At 36.6% G+C, this 21,419-nt stretch overlaps 2 protein-coding genes across 2 annotated transcripts; both read right to left on the bottom strand.

Moving 5' to 3' along the window:
- Nucleotides 1–152: 152 nt before the first annotated feature.
- On the bottom strand, nt 153–3,453 carry LOC127801251 (uncharacterized). Its single transcript, XM_052336188.1, has 4 exons — nt 3,226–3,453; nt 1,692–2,117; nt 819–1,056; nt 153–606 (listed from the first exon to the last, which is right to left on the bottom strand). Exons 1-3 carry the CDS (start codon nt 3,268–3,270, stop codon nt 823–825), a joined length of 705 nt encoding a protein of 234 aa, XP_052192148.1. The 5' UTR covers nt 3,271–3,453; the 3' UTR covers nt 153–606; nt 819–822.
- A 2,440-nt stretch (nt 3,454–5,893) lies between these two features.
- Nucleotides 5,894–21,061, bottom strand: LOC127802647 (kinesin-like protein KIN-12D). Its single transcript, XM_052338582.1, has 38 exons — nt 20,818–21,061; nt 20,003–20,702; nt 19,767–19,922; nt 19,595–19,678; nt 18,444–18,563; nt 18,233–18,346; nt 17,956–18,048; nt 17,663–17,823; nt 17,495–17,569; nt 17,311–17,398; nt 17,170–17,228; nt 16,984–17,047; nt 16,837–16,902; nt 16,565–16,756; nt 16,274–16,378; nt 15,887–16,122; nt 15,738–15,807; nt 15,592–15,657; nt 15,449–15,496; nt 15,284–15,363; nt 15,103–15,184; nt 13,124–14,785; nt 12,546–13,010; nt 9,557–12,316; nt 9,319–9,426; nt 9,106–9,227; nt 8,929–9,016; nt 8,714–8,788; nt 8,398–8,643; nt 8,211–8,309; nt 7,941–8,015; nt 7,744–7,802; nt 7,558–7,669; nt 7,329–7,439; nt 6,960–7,130; nt 6,791–6,856; nt 6,561–6,680; nt 5,894–6,385 (listed from the first exon to the last, which is right to left on the bottom strand). The coding sequence occupies exons 2-38, from the start codon at nt 20,699–20,701 to the stop codon at nt 6,248–6,250; spliced, it is 9,135 nt and encodes a 3,044-aa protein (XP_052194542.1). The 5' UTR covers nt 20,702; nt 20,818–21,061; the 3' UTR covers nt 5,894–6,247.
- Nucleotides 21,062–21,419: the final 358 nt, after the last annotated feature.

The raw sequence follows: 21,419 nt of genomic DNA, 5'->3' as shown, positions 1-21,419 counted from the left end.
GCGTTCATACACGCACTAATGTTTATCACAATAAATACTTAAAATAATAATTTTTAATACGTAAGATATGAAATCATAATATTTTATACATCATGAATCAAATGTTATATTTTTTTAATTGTTAAAGAAAATGCTGCATGTATTTAGCCTATAACTGAATTATATGCTGTGATATATTTAGTGGGTGAATATGGATACAAGATGATGTTGTGATATCAAAGTTACATTAGACGTGCTTTGTTTAAGGGGATCTCTGGTTTCTTTTGACAATTTCCGGGCAAACAACAAACAGTAAATTCACGAAAATCAAACTGTATATACCGAACAATCAAGCATTAAATTGCTCTGCACAAGCAAAATGCAAATTTCCAGTGTTCCTGTGTTCTCATTCTGATCAATCAGCTCTAGGAAGAACCACCCGTTAGCAAATTCTAACCACTTCTAGATCTGCCTGTGCCGTCCCAACAATACAATGTTGTATCCATAGTTCTATCTGATCAAGAACAGCATTCAAAGGGTCCGAGGAAAGAGTCAAAACTTCAAGTTCTCTCAGTAACCAATCCATCAAATGACTAGATGTCCTCACCACCTTCATATAAGTGTCACCTATTGATTGAGGAAAGAAAAGGAATAAACAAAAACAAGTTACCATATCAGCATGATAGAGAAGCATAAAAAAGATTCTAGGAAGTCAAGGTCTTCATCCTAGCATCCCATGCTCATAGGCTGAACAATTAAGCCGAAACTTACACCCACTCGAATGTTCGAGCTCGTTTTGTTCATGAAAGAATTTGTTAAGAGGTAGCCGAAACTCATACCTGCTCAAATGTTTGCACTCGTTTCGTTCATGGAGAATTTTGGTAGGGGTGTTTCTGACGTCTTTCCAGGCCTTCTGTACCATAGAAATGCAAAATATAGAGTACTCAACAGGCCCCCATTTGCAATGTGTGGAACAAAAATACGCCCCCAATATGGGTAATATGGCCCTGGCAATTTGAGCAATGTGAAGAAAATCGCCATTGCTATCAGATGCCACGGAACTTCAGCATCCTGATGCTACAAGCACAGAACAATTCCAAGTGAAAACTTGTAACTAAGAAATTAATTCAAAAATAAAAGAAGCACTATATATTTATGCTAGTAGACTATATGATGAACTTTGAGAAGTTTTGCCAAACATTTTGTCAATCTGTAGTGGCAAAAAAATTTGCCTTCAAATGCCATTGTGCAAAATGGCTGTCAAACTTCTTGAACTCCTGTCAGCGGCACTAGTAATGGAAGAGCAATAGATGAAACAGTACTTTGTAAGCATAATGTAAATGGCACATAACCCTTCTCCTAGCATTACCAAAAAGATTAAAAAACAAAAAAGTTATGCATTGTCTTTCAGCACTTTTTGATGGGATCCCAGGGAAACTCTTCTAACAGAATAGGGGAACAACATAGGGTAAAGAAACAAATGTCCGTTTCTCTTGTCATGGGGTGATTAGATTGTTAGAAGCACCTAGTTGTTTTTTTTTTTTTTTTTTGAGGGGGGGTTGCTAAATGTCAACTTCAATTGAATGAGAAAGAAATAGAGGTACAAAGCATGGCAAATATGAAGAAAAAAGAGTCTTCTGAGAAACCCCTTGACTGCACAAATTAAGATAAGAGAATTAAATGGAGGTATTAGCTCATTCTAATAATTCAACCTTGAGGAGTGGAGAAAGTTCAACAGCTGTCTCTCTTAAGATTCCAGCAATAGTAACACCAACTAGCAATGGAAAAGGTATTAAGAATAGCTTTCTCTCATGAGCACAGTATGACATCTCACTAAGAGAGGAGACTGCCAGTACAGGTACAGATAAGTATTTGATGACTGCCAAGACAAGGTCCAGGATGAGTTGCATAAAATTTTCCAATGCTCTGTTCCAAGGGAAAGTCTTGACTGGTTGGGGAGAACTTTCCCAGACTTTTCTTGCCTTGTCTACTATAGTGTCAAAATTTATTTTACCATCATCTGACTGTCCTGCAGTCATGTTCTTTGCACATATGATTTTCAGCCTAGTGTTCTGACATATCTTATTGGCTGTGAGACCAAAAATGCAGCTGTGTGTCTCTCTAAGTTGGAAACAATCCTGCAGCAATAAGAAAGGAAAATTATAATTTGAAACAAACATACAACAGAAAGAACAATCAGATATCCACAACACAATTCATGTAGTCCATATGGGGCTAAAGATATGCTAGTGGCCAAGAAATAATAGATACAGCTGCTTTTACCCAAATCAAGAGATGGATAACAAATTGAGATTGGTGTCTTGCCACATGTCAACCCAGTATAGTGGATCTGACAGGGATAATGATTGGAACATTTAGATAGTTTTCTATTTTGATTTTAGAAATTAGATTTAGACTAGGTTATATCTTGTTATCTTATTTTGTTTCCATTTTTGTTATATGATTATAGTTATGATAGGATTTGGATTGGAGTGGAATGGGGACCTAACCTGCATTTATAATGATCCCAAAGGGTCCTCCCATCTCCTAATAGGATAAAGCTTGGCCTACACTCGCCATCTATCTACATCTTTAATTTTAAACATATATCTCAAATACCGGTGTGATAGGCATATTAAAAATCCCAGATCATCTTTGTAAAAGCCTAATTCACTTATGGAAAATAAACTTTGTTGCCTCTTGGCAATGGGGTTTCTTGTGGTGAAAAAGAAACAGAAACCACGTCCCAAGCTGCAATAAGGAAAATGATTGAAAAATAAACTAAATGAAGAGAAAAACGATTTACACACCACCAAACAATGAAAGCATTTGATTAACCCCTCCAGAAAACCCATATCCCGAGAGGCAATAAGACACTCTACTTCCACTGGACGGCTAGGGGATCATGGATTTTCAGATAACTGACTCAGAATGTAATCTTGAAATCAATTTCAATTCTTTTGATTAAATAAAAAAAAATAAGACAAAACATGCTTTCCGGTAAGAATTGCAACAAATAAATCAACAGAATCACACCATAAGAACTTTCCTCTGGACAGGCATAGAATTCATCCTCGAATTTCCTCTACTTCAAAACAACCTCATTTCTAACAGATGAATATAGACTGAATTTCTCCAGAAACCCACTTTCTGAATCTACTAATCAATTTTTTTACAAACAGGGAGAGGAGAATTAAGAAACACAACGGAGAGTGAAAGGATGAATTCTAACGGCGCAGTAGATACCTTGTGGAGTCCATGAAGAGGGTGACAACTGATCCGGAGCGCCATTTCAGAAAGGAGGAGCGAATATTTGAAAGAGAAAATGGGGAAGCTCAGTGTGTGTGTGTGTGAGAGAGAGAGAGAGAGAGAGAGATAAGGATATCAACAGTTCAAAACCCTTCTCAGTCTTCTTCGCAGGGCTTATGGGGAGGGAGCCTAGATTTAGTGGTGGCGATCACAGCGTAAAGTTGCTGTACCTTCACTTGTTCTGGAATCAGAACCGTCTGTCCACCTTCGGCCCTAAATCTGGAATTTTCTAAATCCCTACCCTAACAACCCTAACAGGGCAAGAGGCCAAATTCTATTGGCAATCACTTTTTTTTTTTTTTTGGCTATTCGTAGTCATTAAAAATTTATTTTTACTACTTTTTACAACCAAGTTAATAATTCTTTGTAGGCAATGTTTTCCAAAAATACCCTCTTCCACGTGGTCATAGTCATTCACACACATTCATCTTTATAACATATCTTCAAATCTCAATAATTTCGATCCACAAATACAAAATTCACGAGACAAGTTTACAAAATAAAAAACATATATATACATATATAAACACATATATACAATGCAGACACACACAGATATATTATTCTATTCACTCACTTTTTCTTTCGTCAACAACCATACGCGATTACCAAAACACAAAAAAAATTCACAGTGGATGAATACAAAAAAAATGGATGAAAATAAATAATCAAACATTATATATATAAATATATACAAAGACACATACATATATATACACATATATATATACGCGCGCGCACACATATATATATATACATATATAGGAATGAAGCAATAGTCATGGCCGCCAAGCTTCACGAATCACGCCAGGGTTCGGGGGTTTGAAGGTTTCTAAACTTTGAACCCCAGTGTTCGACGCCTTCAATGCGCCTGGACCTGGGAGTTCAGGAACCTTCAAGCGCCCCGAACCCCAAGGTTCGGGGGGCCGTGAATCTCGGCGGCCATGGCTGCCCCCATGGCCACTGCTTCCTACTTCCTGTATATATATGTGTGTGTTGTTATACTGTTATATTTTTATTTATTTTTTCATTTTTCACTGTATCGGATTTAATATTTTTTGTTGTATCGTCTTTCTTTATGAATAGGTGGGTGGGAGAGTAAAAATGAGTTTTCAAAAGAGAGTATCTTAGGTATATTAAAATATGACTGCAAAAAATAAAAACGTGGCTGCGAATAGAATTTCTCAAAGATCTTGGTGCACTTTAGTTGAGGAAATTACACTTTGACTCTGAAGAAATTGTAGTTTACCCCGAAAAAAACCTTAGTTAACAGTGCATCTCTGGAGTGGATTAAGAAACCCATCAGTGGCCATTTTATTTGAGTTAATAGAAAAATTTTACCTTATAAGATTGTCATACATGTTTCTATAGTTGAGAAGCAGTATGTTTGTGATAAGTGATAGGGTTCATAGTTGATTATTTTTAATAATAGAAGGTTCACGAGGTAATACCATACTGATGATAATATATTATGGTGTTTTTAAGTATAAGTTAGTTTCAATTAACACTTTTATTAAAAGTTTATTTAGTGTTACAAATAATATTCGAGTTAATCCAATATTACTAATGAGTATGAGTTAAGAAAGTGTTTTGAGATCGACTTAAAAAAATTAAGATATAAAATTATAATCTAATGAGAATACTTAAAATTAAAAGGAGTTAGCACATTAATGTAGAAGCGAATATGGGTTAAAAAAGTGTTTTGAGACTAACTTGAAAGAATTGTAATCTTAGAAGAATATTTAAAATTAAAGAAAGTTAGTTATAATACAATTCCACATTGACGAAGAATATCTAGTGTGTCTCGTATTTACATAACAATTTGTTTTTTTTATTATTTAATATACGTTATTTTGACTATATTACAAATATTATAGTGGATGCATAGTCATTTAAGAAAATACATAATTACAATCTATAAAGTACAAGAATTTCTTGGATGAGCTGTTTTGGCATTTTTGAAACTTTGAAAAATATTTTCGAGTTATTTTTGTAATTTTAAAAATTTTCTGGGATCATTTTGTAATATCAAGAAAAATATCAAACACAAAATATACTTCCATCTATGAAGAGATTAGATAGGAATTTTTTTCTTTCTCTAACACAATTTTTAATTTTTTTCAGAATTTATTTGAATGTATTATGGAATTTATGTTTATTTTTTAATTAAATAACTATTTTTTATATTAAAATTATGTTTACGAAAAAGTTCTAATTTTTTTTTATTTACGCTTTTTCCCGCATTTTTGTTTTTTATTTTTTGTAAAAATGTTATTTTCCTTTTTTCATTTCATATCATATCCAATTTTTGTTTTTGTTTTCGTAAAATTAAGATTACAATTAAGGTTATCTATTATAATAAGTTCAAAGTAACTTTTATTAATAATAATTAAATAATATGATTATGACAATTTGATAAACAGAAGTGTATGAGTTCAAAAAAGTTTAAAGCAAAAGAAAAGGACTAAGCATGAAAATAAAAATTCATTCAAATGGAAAAATAAAATTCATTCAAATTACCCCCAAATGAAACTAAAGCTTTGTATGTTATTGTTATGTATTATGAGTTATGATTCAATCTTCTGTTTGAACTTTGCTGCCAATCTGATCAATCTTTTGCTTGAACCCACACTGCTCTATTGTCACTATAAGATGATAAAAAGAACAACAAATTAATCAGTGAGGCTTGAATGGTGAATTTCAGGAGGACCTTGTGGGCCCTATATGAATGCTTTATCATTTACAAGGCATCGAAGGGAAATGAAGATGAAACAGATTCTATGAATACACATATAATTATTGTGGAAAGAATGGACAAACAACAAATTAATCGATTTAAATCTTCATAAACAACAGCAGAACGAAAGAATAGCCTAATTCAAATTAGCCCAGATGCTAGCAAAATGCTAACCATTTATGATTTATCTGGAACTCTCTTCCAGTACTGGATATTGGAGTGTTAACGATCCAAGGTGGACAGAAATGGAGCCTGGGACACTCTATCTGAAGGTCGACGATGCTCATCTGTTCTTGAGCTCATTGATGAGGCTTGTGGCTTGAGCTCAGACAGTCGAATTCGTTCATCAGTAAGCCGGTTCTGTTAAAAGAATTATGAGAATTTTGTTAGTTTACAACAAAACTGTAACCCCAAAAGGAAAAACAAAGTTAAATCATGGGTATTAATGTGGCACCATTGATGTTAACACAGGGTGGGGGTGTGATTATCAAGCAGTTCAAGTTAGACAAAGAGGAGGAGAAGTAATTTCATTAACCTTAAATCTGGCGTCTTGCAGTTCTCTTTCCAGTGAACTAACTCTGTTCTTGAGCTGCTCAAGTGCTTCTTCGGCCACAGAAACGCCTGTATCAGATGCTGCCCTTGTTACACCAGCAGCCTGTAGATTCAGTTAAAACAAAAGGATGAAGTCAAGTAAAGATTAATGGAATTCTAGACTTTCTCATTTCTGAGAGGTAATATTGAAGCCAAAATTCAACTTCAACAAACCTTTAGAATGCTGGTACATAAGCCTACTAACTTTTGCGCTAATTGCAACCTCTCCTCTTCATTTTCCTGTTGCAAATTTTTAATACTATTAGCTCGCTTTCCCTCACACATGAATACAAGGAAAAGTATATTCTGCTATGGCCAAACAATTCCTTCCAGCAACTATAACCTTCAATATGTTTTTCAACCTTTCCTCCTCATCAAAATTGATATAGGGGGTTCTCCCATTAGTACTGCGGAAGTGAGCAAGCTCCTCCTTGACACGTGTAAGAATAGCCTCTGTTCGTCGAAGCTTAACACTAAGCTCATCATTCTGACTTTTCAACAAATTGTTTTCCTCCTGTTAAATTTAAACATAGAACTTGCTGAACATTAGTTCAAAATCAAAAGAAGTAAAGGACATTCTGCTAAAATTAGGAAGCAAAGATGCCCAAAAAGTGTTCTGAGCCAAATTCCATAAGTTAATTCAGGATTCACTCAAGGCTACCAAGAGCCCGGTAATTCCAAATTCAGATATGTTCCTTCCTTGGTATCTTGCCTTAATTTTGGCATGATGATGGATCCGTTGATGGAGATTTTGCTGGCCAGAGAGCTTCTTTAGTTCCGTTTCAAGTTCCATGATCTTCTTCCTATGACTAGCATTCTCCATCTACATAAATCAAAGCAGGAGGGTAAACCAGGCAGAATAAGCGAGAGGATGCATTTTACGGTAAGCAATATTGCTGTTGTCAAGGAACCAACATAAGAAAAATCACAAGGCTTTTCACCTTAAGCATTTCCTTTTCAGTTGTAAGTAACCTATCTCGCTGACGAAATTTTTCCAAGGCAATTTGTGCTGCAATCATCTCTGCCTGTTTTCTATCTATTTCCTCTAGCCATCTGGTGTAAGGACCTCAAAGCTGTTAGACATGCTCAGGAAACAAAAGGAAAAATCAATTCTCAAATTTGCTTACCCTTTCCTCTCCTCTATAAACTCATTGAGCTGCTGCTTGAGCTTTATTACCTCTTGATCCTGAACGAAAAATTCCATTCAAGAACAACAACAACACACCAAACCTTTATCCCACTATGTGAGAAAGGATACCATTCAAGACCAAAAAAAAAAATTGTCCAAAAGAGTTTCTTACTGAAGCTAAGTAGCCAATTATACCTTAACTTGAGCTTGACCATTATAAACTTGAGCCTTCTCTGTTATCTTTTGTACTTGATGATTATCCAGCAATGACTGAAATTAACAAATAAAAGGATAAGCATAGCAACAAATACAATGAAAGAGAATTTGTATTTGTTTGTCAAACTAGGTAGAGAAATCTATAAAAATTAACTATGACGGTTCGCTCTTAAAAAATTAAATATTTCAGGAACAAAATTAAATAAAAAAATTGAATTCAGCAAATTAGATAGAACTTTGCAAACTTACTGCATAATTGGTCATATCCAGCTTAAGTCCCAACAAGTCACGAATTACATCATGGGTCATGCTCTCAGCAGCAGCTAATCTCGCATTCAGCATGAATATCTGGACATGTTGCAAGAATTATACAGAAATTATGCACATCGTGAATTTCAAAAGCATATGCAGTAACATAACGATGCACCAAGCCCACCTCTTTTTGTCGACTAGCAGCTAAGGCTTCAAGCTCTTCAATCCTGAGTCTTCCAGCAGTTAATTCCTCATCCCTTTCAGATTTTATTTGTTGTACTAATCCCAAACCGATGCATTTGAAAGGGGAACCAGACCCCCTGGATTTTGACCCATTTTTCTCTAATTTGGTTCCTGAAGCATTTGCCACAGCAGGAGCATAGGGGCCCTCAGGTTTGACTTGTTCAGCCATAGCTTCCAATGCCTTGAACTGTACACAGACATAGTTAACTCAGTTGAAACAATTTAAAAGAGAACAACAGACACAAGGATTGACATACCTTTTGCTTATACTCAGAGGCCTGGGCCTCTGCGTGCAAATTCAGCTCCTCAATATGAGCTTTGCATTTTGCAATCTGTTAAACAAGAAAAAAACTTGCATAATGGAGCTACAGTGAATTAGTTGGGTTTCAAAGTTATTGCATAAATGGAAAAACCACTACAAGTACAAACATACAAGTAAAATATGCATGGAAGTTGAAGAGAATGCACTCACCTCTGCGTCCTTGGTGGCTATTTCTTTCTCAAGAATTTGTATCCGCTGAACAGCTTCTTGAAGATTATTTTCCTTCTCATCAAGATGCCTGTATATATAAGGGTACCTTATTCTATTAATGCAACTGCTTTGTGTTTCTGCTATATGTAAATTTCAAATGAATAAAGCTGCTTCAACCTTTTCATGTCAGTATCACTACTTTCAACATTGAGCATCTGCTGTTTTACAGAGTGAAGCTCCAATTCTAGCTCCTCTCTCTGCAATCGTTGCCTTTCAGCTTCGCCTTTGATGATGTCAACCTTACAAGGTAGAAATGCTATCAGAATGCTGACAGAAAGGTCCAAATTCAATGAACAAAAATAATAGAAGACCTATTGTTCGAGGGGTCACCTTGTTTTCCAGTACATTCACTGTACATTCTAGCTCTTCCACTGACCTCTCTAATAGCTTCACCTCCTCTTCCTTCTCTTCAGCATAGAGCTTTGTGCTTTCAGCAATCTAACATCAAAACAACAAATAATAATTATAATGATCATGAAAAACAGGATTAAGATTAATATTAGCCAAAAAAGTGAAAAACAGATGACAGTTATTTGCTGAGTTGTCCATATTTCAAATTGAAATGTACCTGTTGAGCTTCCATGAAAACTGCATCCTTTTCATCAGCCAGAGCTTCTGCCATCTCTGCCTTTTTCTTCAAGAACTGAACTTCTGTGTGAAGGTCATTCCTCTCACTGGTAATGGCATCCAAATCACTCTTCAAGGACTCAATTGAATTATTCATCTCTCCAAGAGAGATACCCACTTCGAGAAGTTCCATTTCTAGAGTCTGATTTACCTTCCTTCTTTCTGATAACTCTTCTTCAATGGACCTTTTTGACTCTACAGCATCTTTGATATTGGCAGTCAGCTCAAGGTTTTTGGTAGAAATTGTTTTTACAGACTCATTTAGTTTTGAGATATCAAGCTGAAGGGAAAAGATAATGCCTATCTTCTCCTGCAATTGAGCTTCAAGCATTTGGACGTTAGCAATAGCTTTATCCAGTTCACTTGTTCTCAATGCAAGTTCTCCTTCTGAAGCCTCCAAAGAAACTACCAGTTCTTCAATTTCATCTCTCTGGTCCTTGGTGTTAGATGCAGACTCTTGCAACAATCTGAGATCAAATAGCATTCCATTTAGAACCTCATCCTTCCTTGACAACTCAGTCTGAAGAGAGAAATTTTCAGTCATAAGCTCTCCAGCCAAATTCTCCAAGCACTCAGCCTCTTCCACGAACTTAGATGTGATTTCCAATTTTTTGCATATATCTAAAAACATCCTCTCTAGTGCATCACTCCCTTCATTTAGTACATCAAATATCCTGCTACCCACCATGTTTACATTTTCCACTGCTTCAAAACTCTGCACCATGGTAAAACTCGATGTAGTGAGGAACTTAAACCTTTCCTTCTGTTGAAATTGGAGTTCATTCTTTAAGGAAATGTTCTCCTCCTTCAGAGCATTAACTTTGTTAATATAGATTTGCAAATCCTGGCTTTTCGAGCATAAATCACCCTTGACAACTGATTGAGAAAGTTTGAGTTCATTCAGTTCAGCATTTGCCAAACTGGAAGCAGTCTGTAAATTGGTTATCTTTGTCTCCAAGAAAGAAATTTTTTCTAGCATTCTGTGGTTCTCCTTGTCAAGGGAATTAATTTGGCACAAACATGATGCAAGTTCAGATTTCTTCTCCTCCAAACCCTGAAGAACAGAACAATATTCTTTCTTCAAGGTCCTTAATTCATCTTCTAGTGATGTGTTTTCCTCTGCAAGGCAATTCATTTTTGTCACCTCCTCATCTTTCATCTTCAATTCATTTTTAAGTTTTTGTGATGATGTTTCCAGCAAGAAAATGTTATCTTGCAGCAACTTGTTCTGTTGATCAAGAGCAGAAATATGGTTAGAAGAAATTTCTAGAGCTGTTTCTTTTGCCTTTATATCTTCTAGTATCTTTCCACATGAAGATTCAAGTTTCTGAACCTCGGATAACAGCCTTATCTTTTCTTGAGTAGCTTCATTAAGTTCACCTTTCAAACTATCATTTGACAGAGCAGTATCCTTAAGAAATTGAATATCTTGCTCAAAAGCCTCAATTGATTTACCCATCTCAGCAATTGTAAAATTTCTCTCACTTAAGTCTGATAATATATCCTGCCTCTCCCTTTTGGATACTTCAATTTCTTTCTCCAATCGACCAATCTTGGCTTCGTTATCCAGCAAAATCCTTTCTTTCAGTTCTGCATCTAACATGAGAAAAATAATCTCCTTCTTGAAATTCTCAATAACTGTAGAAAAGTTTACCTTCTCTTTTTCCGCATTGGCACTTTGGAGAGCCATCTCTTCAAACTTGGATGACAGGATAAGCAACTCAAAGTTTTTTGCAGACACGTCCATCATGAAATTGTCCTCCTGAGTTTTGAAGACTTCTTCTCGATCCTTTAGCAATTTTTCTTGGCCCAGTAAAGATGCCAACATATCCCTGTTACTCAGGTTTAGTTCCTTGATTAATATCACAAGCTCAGAACCAAAGTGATTAGACCTCTGCAACATTAATTCCTCTTGCAACTGTAGATCCAATATTTTCCTCTCAAAACTGGCAAGCTTGTCTTGGAGTTCACCAGTTTCTTTTTCTTTGCTTGAGATACGATCAAAACCACTCTTGATGTCAGACAACAATTTTCCCTTTAGGACTCTACACATTTCAAGTTCTCTTGTTGACCTCAAATTGTACTCCCTCAACTCAGAGATAACAGAGTTCGAGTCTGACAGCCCATTATGAAGCAAACCATTTTCCGCATTCAGTCCAGTTACTGTTTCCAACAGTAATCCAATATGACAAAGGTGTAAGACAGAGACAGCACAATCTTTTACTATAATTTCAGACCAGATGACTTCATTCCATGAATGCATCAACTTCATTGAGTCTTGAAGTTGAGAATTCATGAACATGAAGTCACCCACTGTAGACATAAAATCTTCCATAGTAGTTGTCTGGACCTCAGCAACTATACCCTCCAGATCTAGGACAATCCTTTCCATTTCTGACAAATCTGAACTAAACTGTTTTTCAAGGTTTTCAAAATTCAATTTGGAGAGACTGTTGGTAGATTGCAATCTCTGCACCTCTTCGACTAGGACATCCTGCTTGTTAATTAAAGTAACCTCCATTTTCTTCAGCTCCTCAATCTTAAGCTTCAAGGTTTCATTGGTTATCAACAGTTCATTTATCATAATATCTGCTTCTTTCATAGTATCTTGTGCCTCCTCAAATTTAGCCAGAATGCAAGAAGCTTCAGCAGTTTTTTGGGCTGCAACTACTTTTGCATCACCAAGTTCAGATTCGAGTAACTGTGGCAATGGGGAAGGGCAAAGGCAAGCAGGGGGTAAAGAAAATACAGTTGTTAGACTTATGACAGGAGTTAATCTATAGACATTAAAACTGTGTGACAGTGTACATTCACCATTGTCAGCCTGCTTCAGTCAGAACATAATACAGAATTCAAAACTGGCAGACACAATGAGGGAGAAGGACCGTATTAATTACTTGAGAAATGAACTAGAAATGGCAATGGCTTACCACTTTTTCCTGATGCCAGCAACAGTCAACTTCTTGGACAATTTCTTCAACTGTTTGCAGCTTCTGATCTAAAGATGCCATTTTCAGTCCACATTGCTTCTCAAAGTTACTCATAGCTTCTTGTAGTGAGAGCACCTGACTCAGAACACATCTAGTGCTCTCTTGATTTTGTTTTTCAGACGTCCTGACCTCTTCTTTCTCACTGCGCAGCCTGGCCATCTCTGCATGCACTCCTTTTAAGCTGTCAAGGGCAGACTCGATTTCATTTTTCAGAAGAATAATGGTAGCATCTCGATTGCTTAGATCTGTATGAACTCTTTGAGAAGAAAAGTTTTGCTGATCACACAAATATCCCAGCAGATTCTTGCTTGTCTTGAATGAACAAACTGGATTCTCAGTTTTCACATAATCAACAGTATACGACCGGTCTATGTTGTCTTCATGTTGATTCAATTCACTGCCTGTCTGTGACAGTATTCAGATAAATTAGAAAAATTTAGTAACCTCTAACAGTATATGATACAACAAAAAATTGGATATAACAACAATCTAGCAATGAGGTAAAATTATTAGCATACCCGTGCTTCACTTCTCACATCATCGGACATAGGAACACAAGCTCTGGGGGCATTAACTTTATTGGAACCCTGAACCTGGTCTGAATACTCGTTCATGCTTAACTTAAGAGTTGAAACACCAGATCTTAGCTCACTAAGTTTCTCGCTTGCTTTCAAAATGTCATTTTCTTGAATTTCTTCAAGCTTCTGTTCCATAGCACAAGCATGTTCCCTCTCAATAGACAGCTGCATTCTTAGTTTACCGCAATTTTCCTCTGACACATCCAGCTCCCTACTAAGAGACTGAATCTTTCTGTGTGCTTCATTGATTTCAGCAGCCTGATTTTGTAGAGAAGCATCCTTTTGCTTTATTACATCAAGATGAGTAGAATTTACCTCAGACAACCTGTTCACAACTACAAAAGCAACTGTTGCAGATGTTGATGCCTTTTGAATTTGCTCCTCTGCCTTCCTGATTCTGTTTTCCAGCTCGGCTATGGTAGAACTTTTTGAGTCCGACTGAGAGGTCAACAGGAGGATTTCTTTCTCCCTCTCACTGCATTCTTGTTGGTGTGCTTCAGTTATTATGAGGGTTGCCCCTCTCAAAGACCTTATCATGGACTCCAAGTCACTTCTTCTGTTGTCGGCATCCTCTAAACAGTGATTGAGTTCCTGAATTAACAGCTCCTTCTCAGAGATGATTTTTCTGATCCTCCCAACTTGATCAAAGATCAAACTTCTTTTCTGAGTTAATGACCCAGAAATGAACTGGAGCTGATCTGATGCATCTTTGAGTGCCTCATGTCCATCAGCGAGGACAACTTCAATCTCACCTGTCAATAACTCCCATTCTTCAGATAAAGTTCTTAATTCATTGCCTCTCTCTTCTAGATCTTGGCATAATTTTTTGTTATCATGGGTCAATAGATGCACTTTTTCTTGAAGCTCTTTCATTTCAGTTTGTATAAGCACCAACTTCTGTTCTGACTCTGTCTCTTTTAAATTACTTTCTTGGATTTGCTGCTGAAGAATGGCAAGTTCATCCTGCAAGCAAACTATCACCTCAGCAGTTTCGGCCTCAACTTGCCTACGAACTTCGTCCATTTCTTCTTCATTAATCACCTGAAGTGAACGATCACTTTGGTACCACATATTCAGCTTCTTGGCCTTCTCAAGGGAATGTTGCATCTTCTTTAACTTTGTTTTTAATGGAGAATCAGCAGTTTCTGAATTTTCAGAGGATGGGTGATCTCTTAATTCTTGACAAAATATTTGCTCCTTTAAAGTGGAAATTTCAAGCTCCTGTCTACTTAAACGGTCTGCATAATTGTTGTTACTATTCCTTAGATCTTCCATTTCATTGATTGACAGAATTTGTTGAGATTCAAGAGCTTCAATGACAGATTTTGCTTCCTTGAGTTCTTCGTTGACATCTTCATACTGTTTGGTTATTAGCAAAAGCTTGTCACTTGTCAACTCAAGATCTCTATTCAGGCACTGTTCCCTCTCCTGTATTTCAGCACAAGATAATCTCTCTTCTTTCAGGATGATTTTTAGAATATCCACCTCCAGTTGCAGGTCCATGACTTCTGAGTGTATCAAAGGTTCATGCTTCATCTGTCTGCTTTCTTGAACTGTCCCATATGATTGATCACCTGAAGATGGAGCTTCCACTATGGACTCCTGATCAGCAGTCATTAACCCATGAAGTGAACTTAAATGAATTGAGGAATACATCAAAAGAGAAGAGGAATGGATAAAAGTCAAAGAAACACGACACTAGCAGTGTTTTGTTAAATTATACAACAAATGAGCCTATGACTCTAAGCCTTTCAAGAAAATCCAATTGTTTTCGAGTGGCATACAAGAAAGGGAGATTTTTTGGCAAACAGAGAACAAATTTTATTGACTCCTTCAATAATGTCCTATGCATCCTATTTTCCTCCATTTCTCATTCAAATCATGTTGCAACACAAGTTAAAAAAAGGCCTACTACTTACCTTTATGATTTCAATACTGCAATCATGATCATGGGTCTCATATTTCAAGTTGTTGAGTGAAGCATTTAGATCCTCAATTTCTCTGTAAAAGAAGGAAGACAAAATAATACATAAATTATAAATAAGCAAGATAAGGTTGAGAATGGAAGACATAATTACCTTGAAGAAACATGATACCAACCTGCTGAGCTGTGCATTTTTCTCTAAGCAAGAGTTTAGGTTATTCCTGCACTCTTCTAATTCATTGAGAGTCTTATTCAACTGAATCCAAAAAAAGAAAATCTACTTGAGCCTTGCATTTCAAAGAAGCAAAAAGTTTATGCAATAAAATTTGAACATGTACAACCTCCAAGTGGAGTGAATCATTCTCTTTCCTGATATGTAGAGCTTCTTCCTATTGACAAGAGCATTTTGTTAAGATTGGAAAACCAAACAGAAACAACTCAAATTTCTAAATCAGTTGGAAAAAGATCTCGGAATAAAGTTTACCTGATGTGCCAGATCCATTTTTGGATGATTATATGGCTTTGGGTTCCCATCAAGAAAATGAACCAACTGGAAACAAGATTCAATTGTACAGGCTTCAGAAAAGAGAAAGGAGGGAAAATAAATTTTCACTTTGATTCAAAATATACCTGATTGCGGAGTTCAGATACTTCAGTAATAAGCATTTCTCTCTCTCCTTCTTCATAGAAATCTTGATATCTGTAAATACAAAAATCAAGACCTGAAATGGAAATAAAATTTCAACGAACCATATTTAACATACTGAAAAAAATACTACCGTCTAACTTGTTCCAAAAGCCTAATATTCTCCAAAGCAAAGCGAGTCACTTCTGGGTTTTTGTCAATTTTAGCTTGAAGGAGCTGAATCTCTTCAGACAGTGCACTGTTCTCTTCCAATAAATAAGTATCTGCAGATAGCAAGCCACCCACAAGTGACTCCATTCGTTGAATTTTGTCCTCCCGAAACTTCAGCATCATTTTTGTGCACCTAGTGTCCTCCTCCCTCTGCCGAACCTGAGAGGTAGTAAATCTTCAGGAATTTCATTACTATTTACGAGGCAATAACATTCTCAGTTCTCTCCATATGACTTGGTATTTTTCCACCCTATCCAAAAAGGGAAATAAATTAACTAAAAGAAAAGAAAACTAGGCAAGATATAGTTACCAAGCGATTCAGCTGTTCAATTTCAGCCTCAAGTTGCTTGATAGAACTTTCAGCCATCTGTTCTCTTCTCAAGGCGCCAGCGAGTGTAGTCTCCAATGATTTCAGCTAAAAGGCGCACCGAGGGGGACGGCGGAAGAAGAAGAGGAATAAAAGCTTAGTTCAATAACATAATATTACTCAATTTCACAACCTCAAAGTAAGCAGTGCTTGCACATGGCTGATGGATAATAGTTAATCAGTGTTTGCACATGGCAGATGTATATGTCTAACATAAACATTAGTAACCCTTACCTGTTTAGAAGACAATCTAAGAATGCCCTTAGGAGGTTCACTTCCAGTCAGATCACTCTGTTGTTGATCCATTTCAAATGTTCTTTGGTCGCAAGAACTTTCAGGTTCTTGTTTAGTTACATCTCCCATTGTTGTTGGACCAAATGATAGAGACCTGGATACATTCTGACGTCTGAGCACAGCAAGCTCCTCCTATTACAGAGACAATTTTTATTTTCAATTAAGAAAAGCTGACAAATTTTCAATGATAAAATTTTAAAATCAATACCAACTTTTAACAGTCGTATCTGGTGCTGTAGTGCAATAACATCTCCTGAAGAATCTTCATTCACAATGGCCTTTATACAAACAAGAGAAGGAAAAATGGTTATGGTCTTAATCAAGCCATATAAGTCAACGACAAAAAAGAAAAAGCTTACATTGTTAGGAATAAGTTTTGCTCGCTGAGCAAACTTTAAAGTATTCAGTGTTTCTGCAGCACACCTAGAAAAAGACAATAAAAGGAAAAGGATGAAAATTATCAGAATGAAGGTATAATTGATTTGGCAACTAAGTGATCATGTTTAAATATGCAGAAAGGACCAAAGAAAGACATAAGCACTAACCAGATAGAAGGACTGACGTTAGCTATTATCATTGTTTTGGAGTTCCCACCCAGTGAGTCCTGCATTTGCTCTTTTGTTAATGGGAAAATCATAAATGACAGCATTCAGCTAATGAAGGTGAAGTACAAAATCGGAATTCACCTGAAGAAGAAAGGTAAGCCTAGAATCTCTGTATGGAACATGTTTTGGCTTTCCATGTGCTAAGTCTATCAGCACCATTATCACATGACTAGCAAAAAGAAATTATTACCCAGAAATCAAGAGTTCAGATCATGCAAAACAGAATCAAAACCAGTCAAATTTCATAGCTATAAGGAAAACTTACCCCAGTGTGGATAATGATTTGTTTATGTTGGCAGCCTCCTTTAAACGTTCACCTTCAGCACCAGAACTTTTTTGCCTGTAAAGAAGCAATAAAGCGAGCAATAAGGTCAGTGGTGCAACATTAGACGAAATGATGCATTAAACTCACAAGACTGGAATGGTGGATTACCTTTCTGAGCCAGCAAGATCAACAAGATTTAACCTTGCAAACCGTAAGTTAGACGTCGCATCTTTTTCCCATCTACTCTCAATAATGCATGTGAAGACACTATGGGAACGACTGCTCTCTCTATTCATATTAGTTGCAGCAACTTTCCTGTTCAAAGAACCCTAATGCAAAATTATCAAAGGATCATTAGTTCATGAAGACACTAAGTACCCATGCACATGCAGCCAGGAAAACAGAGAAAGAGAGGTAGCAAGACAAACTGGTCTAAAATACTGATATGTGCATTTAGGTACCTCATGCAGAAGCTTAAGAATATCACCCACGGTCTGCACTTCAAATTCTGAGAGATTTTCAACATACACACCCTTCTTGGTATCCTCCCGTAACTACAAACAAGAGGGGATAACATAATAGAATAATATTTTTGAGAGTAAAAATAATAATATAAAAGATAAAGTTAGCCCTCTATCTAATAGTTTAAGCTCTTAGATGAGATGGTTGTTAACAATTCAACAAATATAATTTACTTTAGTCAAGGACTTGAAAGCTAATTGGAAGAACAAAACTTACTAGCAAATTCGTAGATGAAGGATCAAGGAGATCACTGATTTGTTCATTGTAGATCTCTAAGAAAGAGCACTTGCAACTGTATTTTAATCTCTCATCTCTTCGGCTTTCCTCTTCCTGAGGAAGAAAAAGGGAAAGCATGAATTAGTTGCAGCTACAGTGATTATGCTTAGATTAAAAGATCATCAAGACAAGTCAAGTCTTTTTGGTTTACAGCTCTGATTCTTGCAAACAAGAATTCAAATATCCTCGGTGTCATTCCACGATTTGCACTGGGCTTGACTTCTAATTCTTTAATCTCACCAAGCATTGTATAGGTCTTCCCACTTCCAGTCTGCATAATTAAACAGGCCATGTTAAGATAAGAAAATATTCAATCAGATTGAAGTTGAATATCAGCATCCTCAGTGCACGAGGCTCCCACTTTGAGGGAGCCTTACACTTGCATTTTATGCAAAGAAGTTGTTTCCACAACTTAAACCGTGACCTTCCAGTCACAAAGGAGCAGCCTTAGTTGCACTATCAAGGCTTGCCCTCTAAGGTTAGATATATAAACAAAAAATTAGAAACCATATTAACAAACAAAATAAAAGAAATCTAGATGGATTTCTAATGATGCTACACAAAAAACTTTATTGTTTCAACTTGAAAAAAATATTTTGAACAGATGCATTAGGACATGGACAGTATGTGGATGCCTGTCTAACAATAATTTTATACAACTAGAAAATGGGGCTCATCAATTGACAATTTTATATCCATCCATGACTGGTATAAAGGAGTGTCTGTGGAATATAACTTAGAGCAAAAAATTTTCAACAACTTTCAATAAAGTTGCTACATGAAAGAAAATTGGGGATTATTCTTGTTTTTGAGATTCTACCGTTTGAAATTCAGATTGTTTTCATTTGATTGAAAATCCACATTTGATTTTGTCTACAGCTAGAATTGAAATGTAGTAACCAAAAATGAAACCTCATCCTCCTTAGTTCTCAACTGTATTGAGTTATGAAATTTGAGAAGGTTCAGGTACGCAGATGCCACTTGAATGTCTACAACATTTTTTTGGGCATATTATACATAATTAAATATTTAAATGTATGGAAACTATGCTTCAAAACTGCTTCTTGAATACACAGAACATTCTACTACAAGGAGGTTTGATTAACCCATCACATCAACCTGAATCAGAAAGTTGATATCAACAATTTTCAAGATTGACATCAAAACATTGCTTACTTATGATTCCGCATGGCATTTTCATCCTATCAATTATCACGCCTACATGTTTATAGGTAGTCAGCGGTGCTGCTAATTCTTCAAGGCAACTCATGATGTTGAGAATGAGAAAATTTATTCAAGTACCTGGCCATAGGCAAATATACAGCTGTTGTATCCAGATAAGCAATTCTCAACCATTGGTAGACCCACCATCCTAAAAAGTGTTCCCTGCAAAATTCCAGTGATTTGAAATTCAGGTAATGAACATTAAAACTCCATTATGAACTACAACATTCTTATTAAGTTATTGACAAACCTGATCTACTGTTTCACATGCTATATGGTCAAATGTAAATCTAGTTTCTGGTTGCCCAATCCAAGTGATGCATTGTGCACTCTCTTGTTTCAAACACCTATTATAACCGTGCGTACTTTTCTCCATGCTATTGAGAGGTCGAATACGTATCAAAACCTAAATTCATTTGACAACCACCAACATAAGCTCCAACAAAAGACTTAAAAGACCTGATATTGCAAAGGTAGAAAGATCACCTGTACATTATGCTCCATCCAGAATGCTGGATCTTCTTTAAGATCAAAATGTGGCACCTCAACAGAATTAACAATAGGGATTGAACTACAAGAAATTGGAAGCCCTTTAGACAATGCAGCATAGTTCCCAATACGAACCCCACCATTTACAGGAGGCCGAGAACCACTGGCCAGGAAAAATCCCGGATTTGGAGGCTTAGAAACACTCTTAGTCGGAGTACTTTGTGTGGAATTGCATTCAGAATGACTTGTAACTGCTCTACCCAATGTCCTAGTGGACCTAGGAGTAGCCAAATTTGCAAAACCCCCAATTCCAGACCCTTTTACATCACTGCGGTCATCATCACGTGATTCAGTGGCAGCCCAACCAGATTCATTCTTGGCTGAAAACCCAAATCGATTCTTGGCTGAAAACCCAGGCTTTTCCGGTGTGCGAATCAGTGCATTATCAGAAACTTTACCTTTGGACTTGGTGGGCGTTCTATCAATCTTGCCACTCCTAACCCCCAATTCTTGTTTGGCAACAGTCTTATGGTTCTGGATGGGTTCTTGAATTGCGTTCAATGGGGCCCTAGTTGAGTCGGTGCTGGTCTGAGTGGCCAACGAGTTGCTAGGGTTTAAGGGCACATTCTCGATCTCCTCTGAGTTCGAATTCTTTCCGGCCGAATTCCGCCGCAAGAACTTGAAGTCCCGCAACATTCTAGAAACCCGAACAGCATCAAGAAAAATAAAATGCCAAGAACTTCTTAGGAAAACATGAATTTCTTGAAAACTTGGAATGATAAATGAGGAAAAGGAAAAAGAAGAGAGAGTACCTGAAAGAGGAAGTCAGAAATAGAATCCCGAGCTCACGAGTTCTTCCTGAAATTGCTGTTTTAGCTGGTTCTTTCTTGGATTTCCAGTGCTATTCATGAACCGAGATTCAAAGAAACCCCTAGATCTTGATTCAAGAACATATCCTTAAGAACCTCTCTCTCTCTCTCTCTCTCTCTCTCTCTCTCTCTCTCTACTGTGCTGTTTACATGAAGTCCGGGATCCAACTCTCTGACAAGGTTTAAGGAAGACGAAGGGATGGGAAACGGACGGCTCGGATTCCATCTGAGATTTTGAAATCATCGGCCCGCTTTAGCATTTTGAATTGTTGCCGGTGGGTCCAGCGGGTCTTCTACTATTTTCAAAATAAAAGACGAGAATTTTGAGAGAGAGAGAGAGAGAGAGAGTATATAATAATGACAATTAACGGCTACATTTTCAAGTGATGGGGGCGCCCTCTTGAGAGGCTTTCGTTTTTCCCCCCTTTTCTCAGAGGGTCTGTTTGGGCTATCTAAACCCCTTTTTTTTCTCATTAACGTATAAAATTTGTCTTCATTTTAAAATTGGTTACCCAAATACCTTAAAAAGTTCCAATTCAATCACA

The sequence above is a fragment of the Diospyros lotus genome, chromosome 5, assembly GCF_014633365.1.
Source record: "Diospyros lotus cultivar Yz01 chromosome 5, ASM1463336v1, whole genome shotgun sequence".
Lineage (NCBI taxonomy): Eukaryota > Viridiplantae > Streptophyta > Magnoliopsida > Ericales > Ebenaceae > Diospyros > Diospyros lotus.
This window is presented reverse-complemented; position numbering and strand designations above follow the sequence as displayed.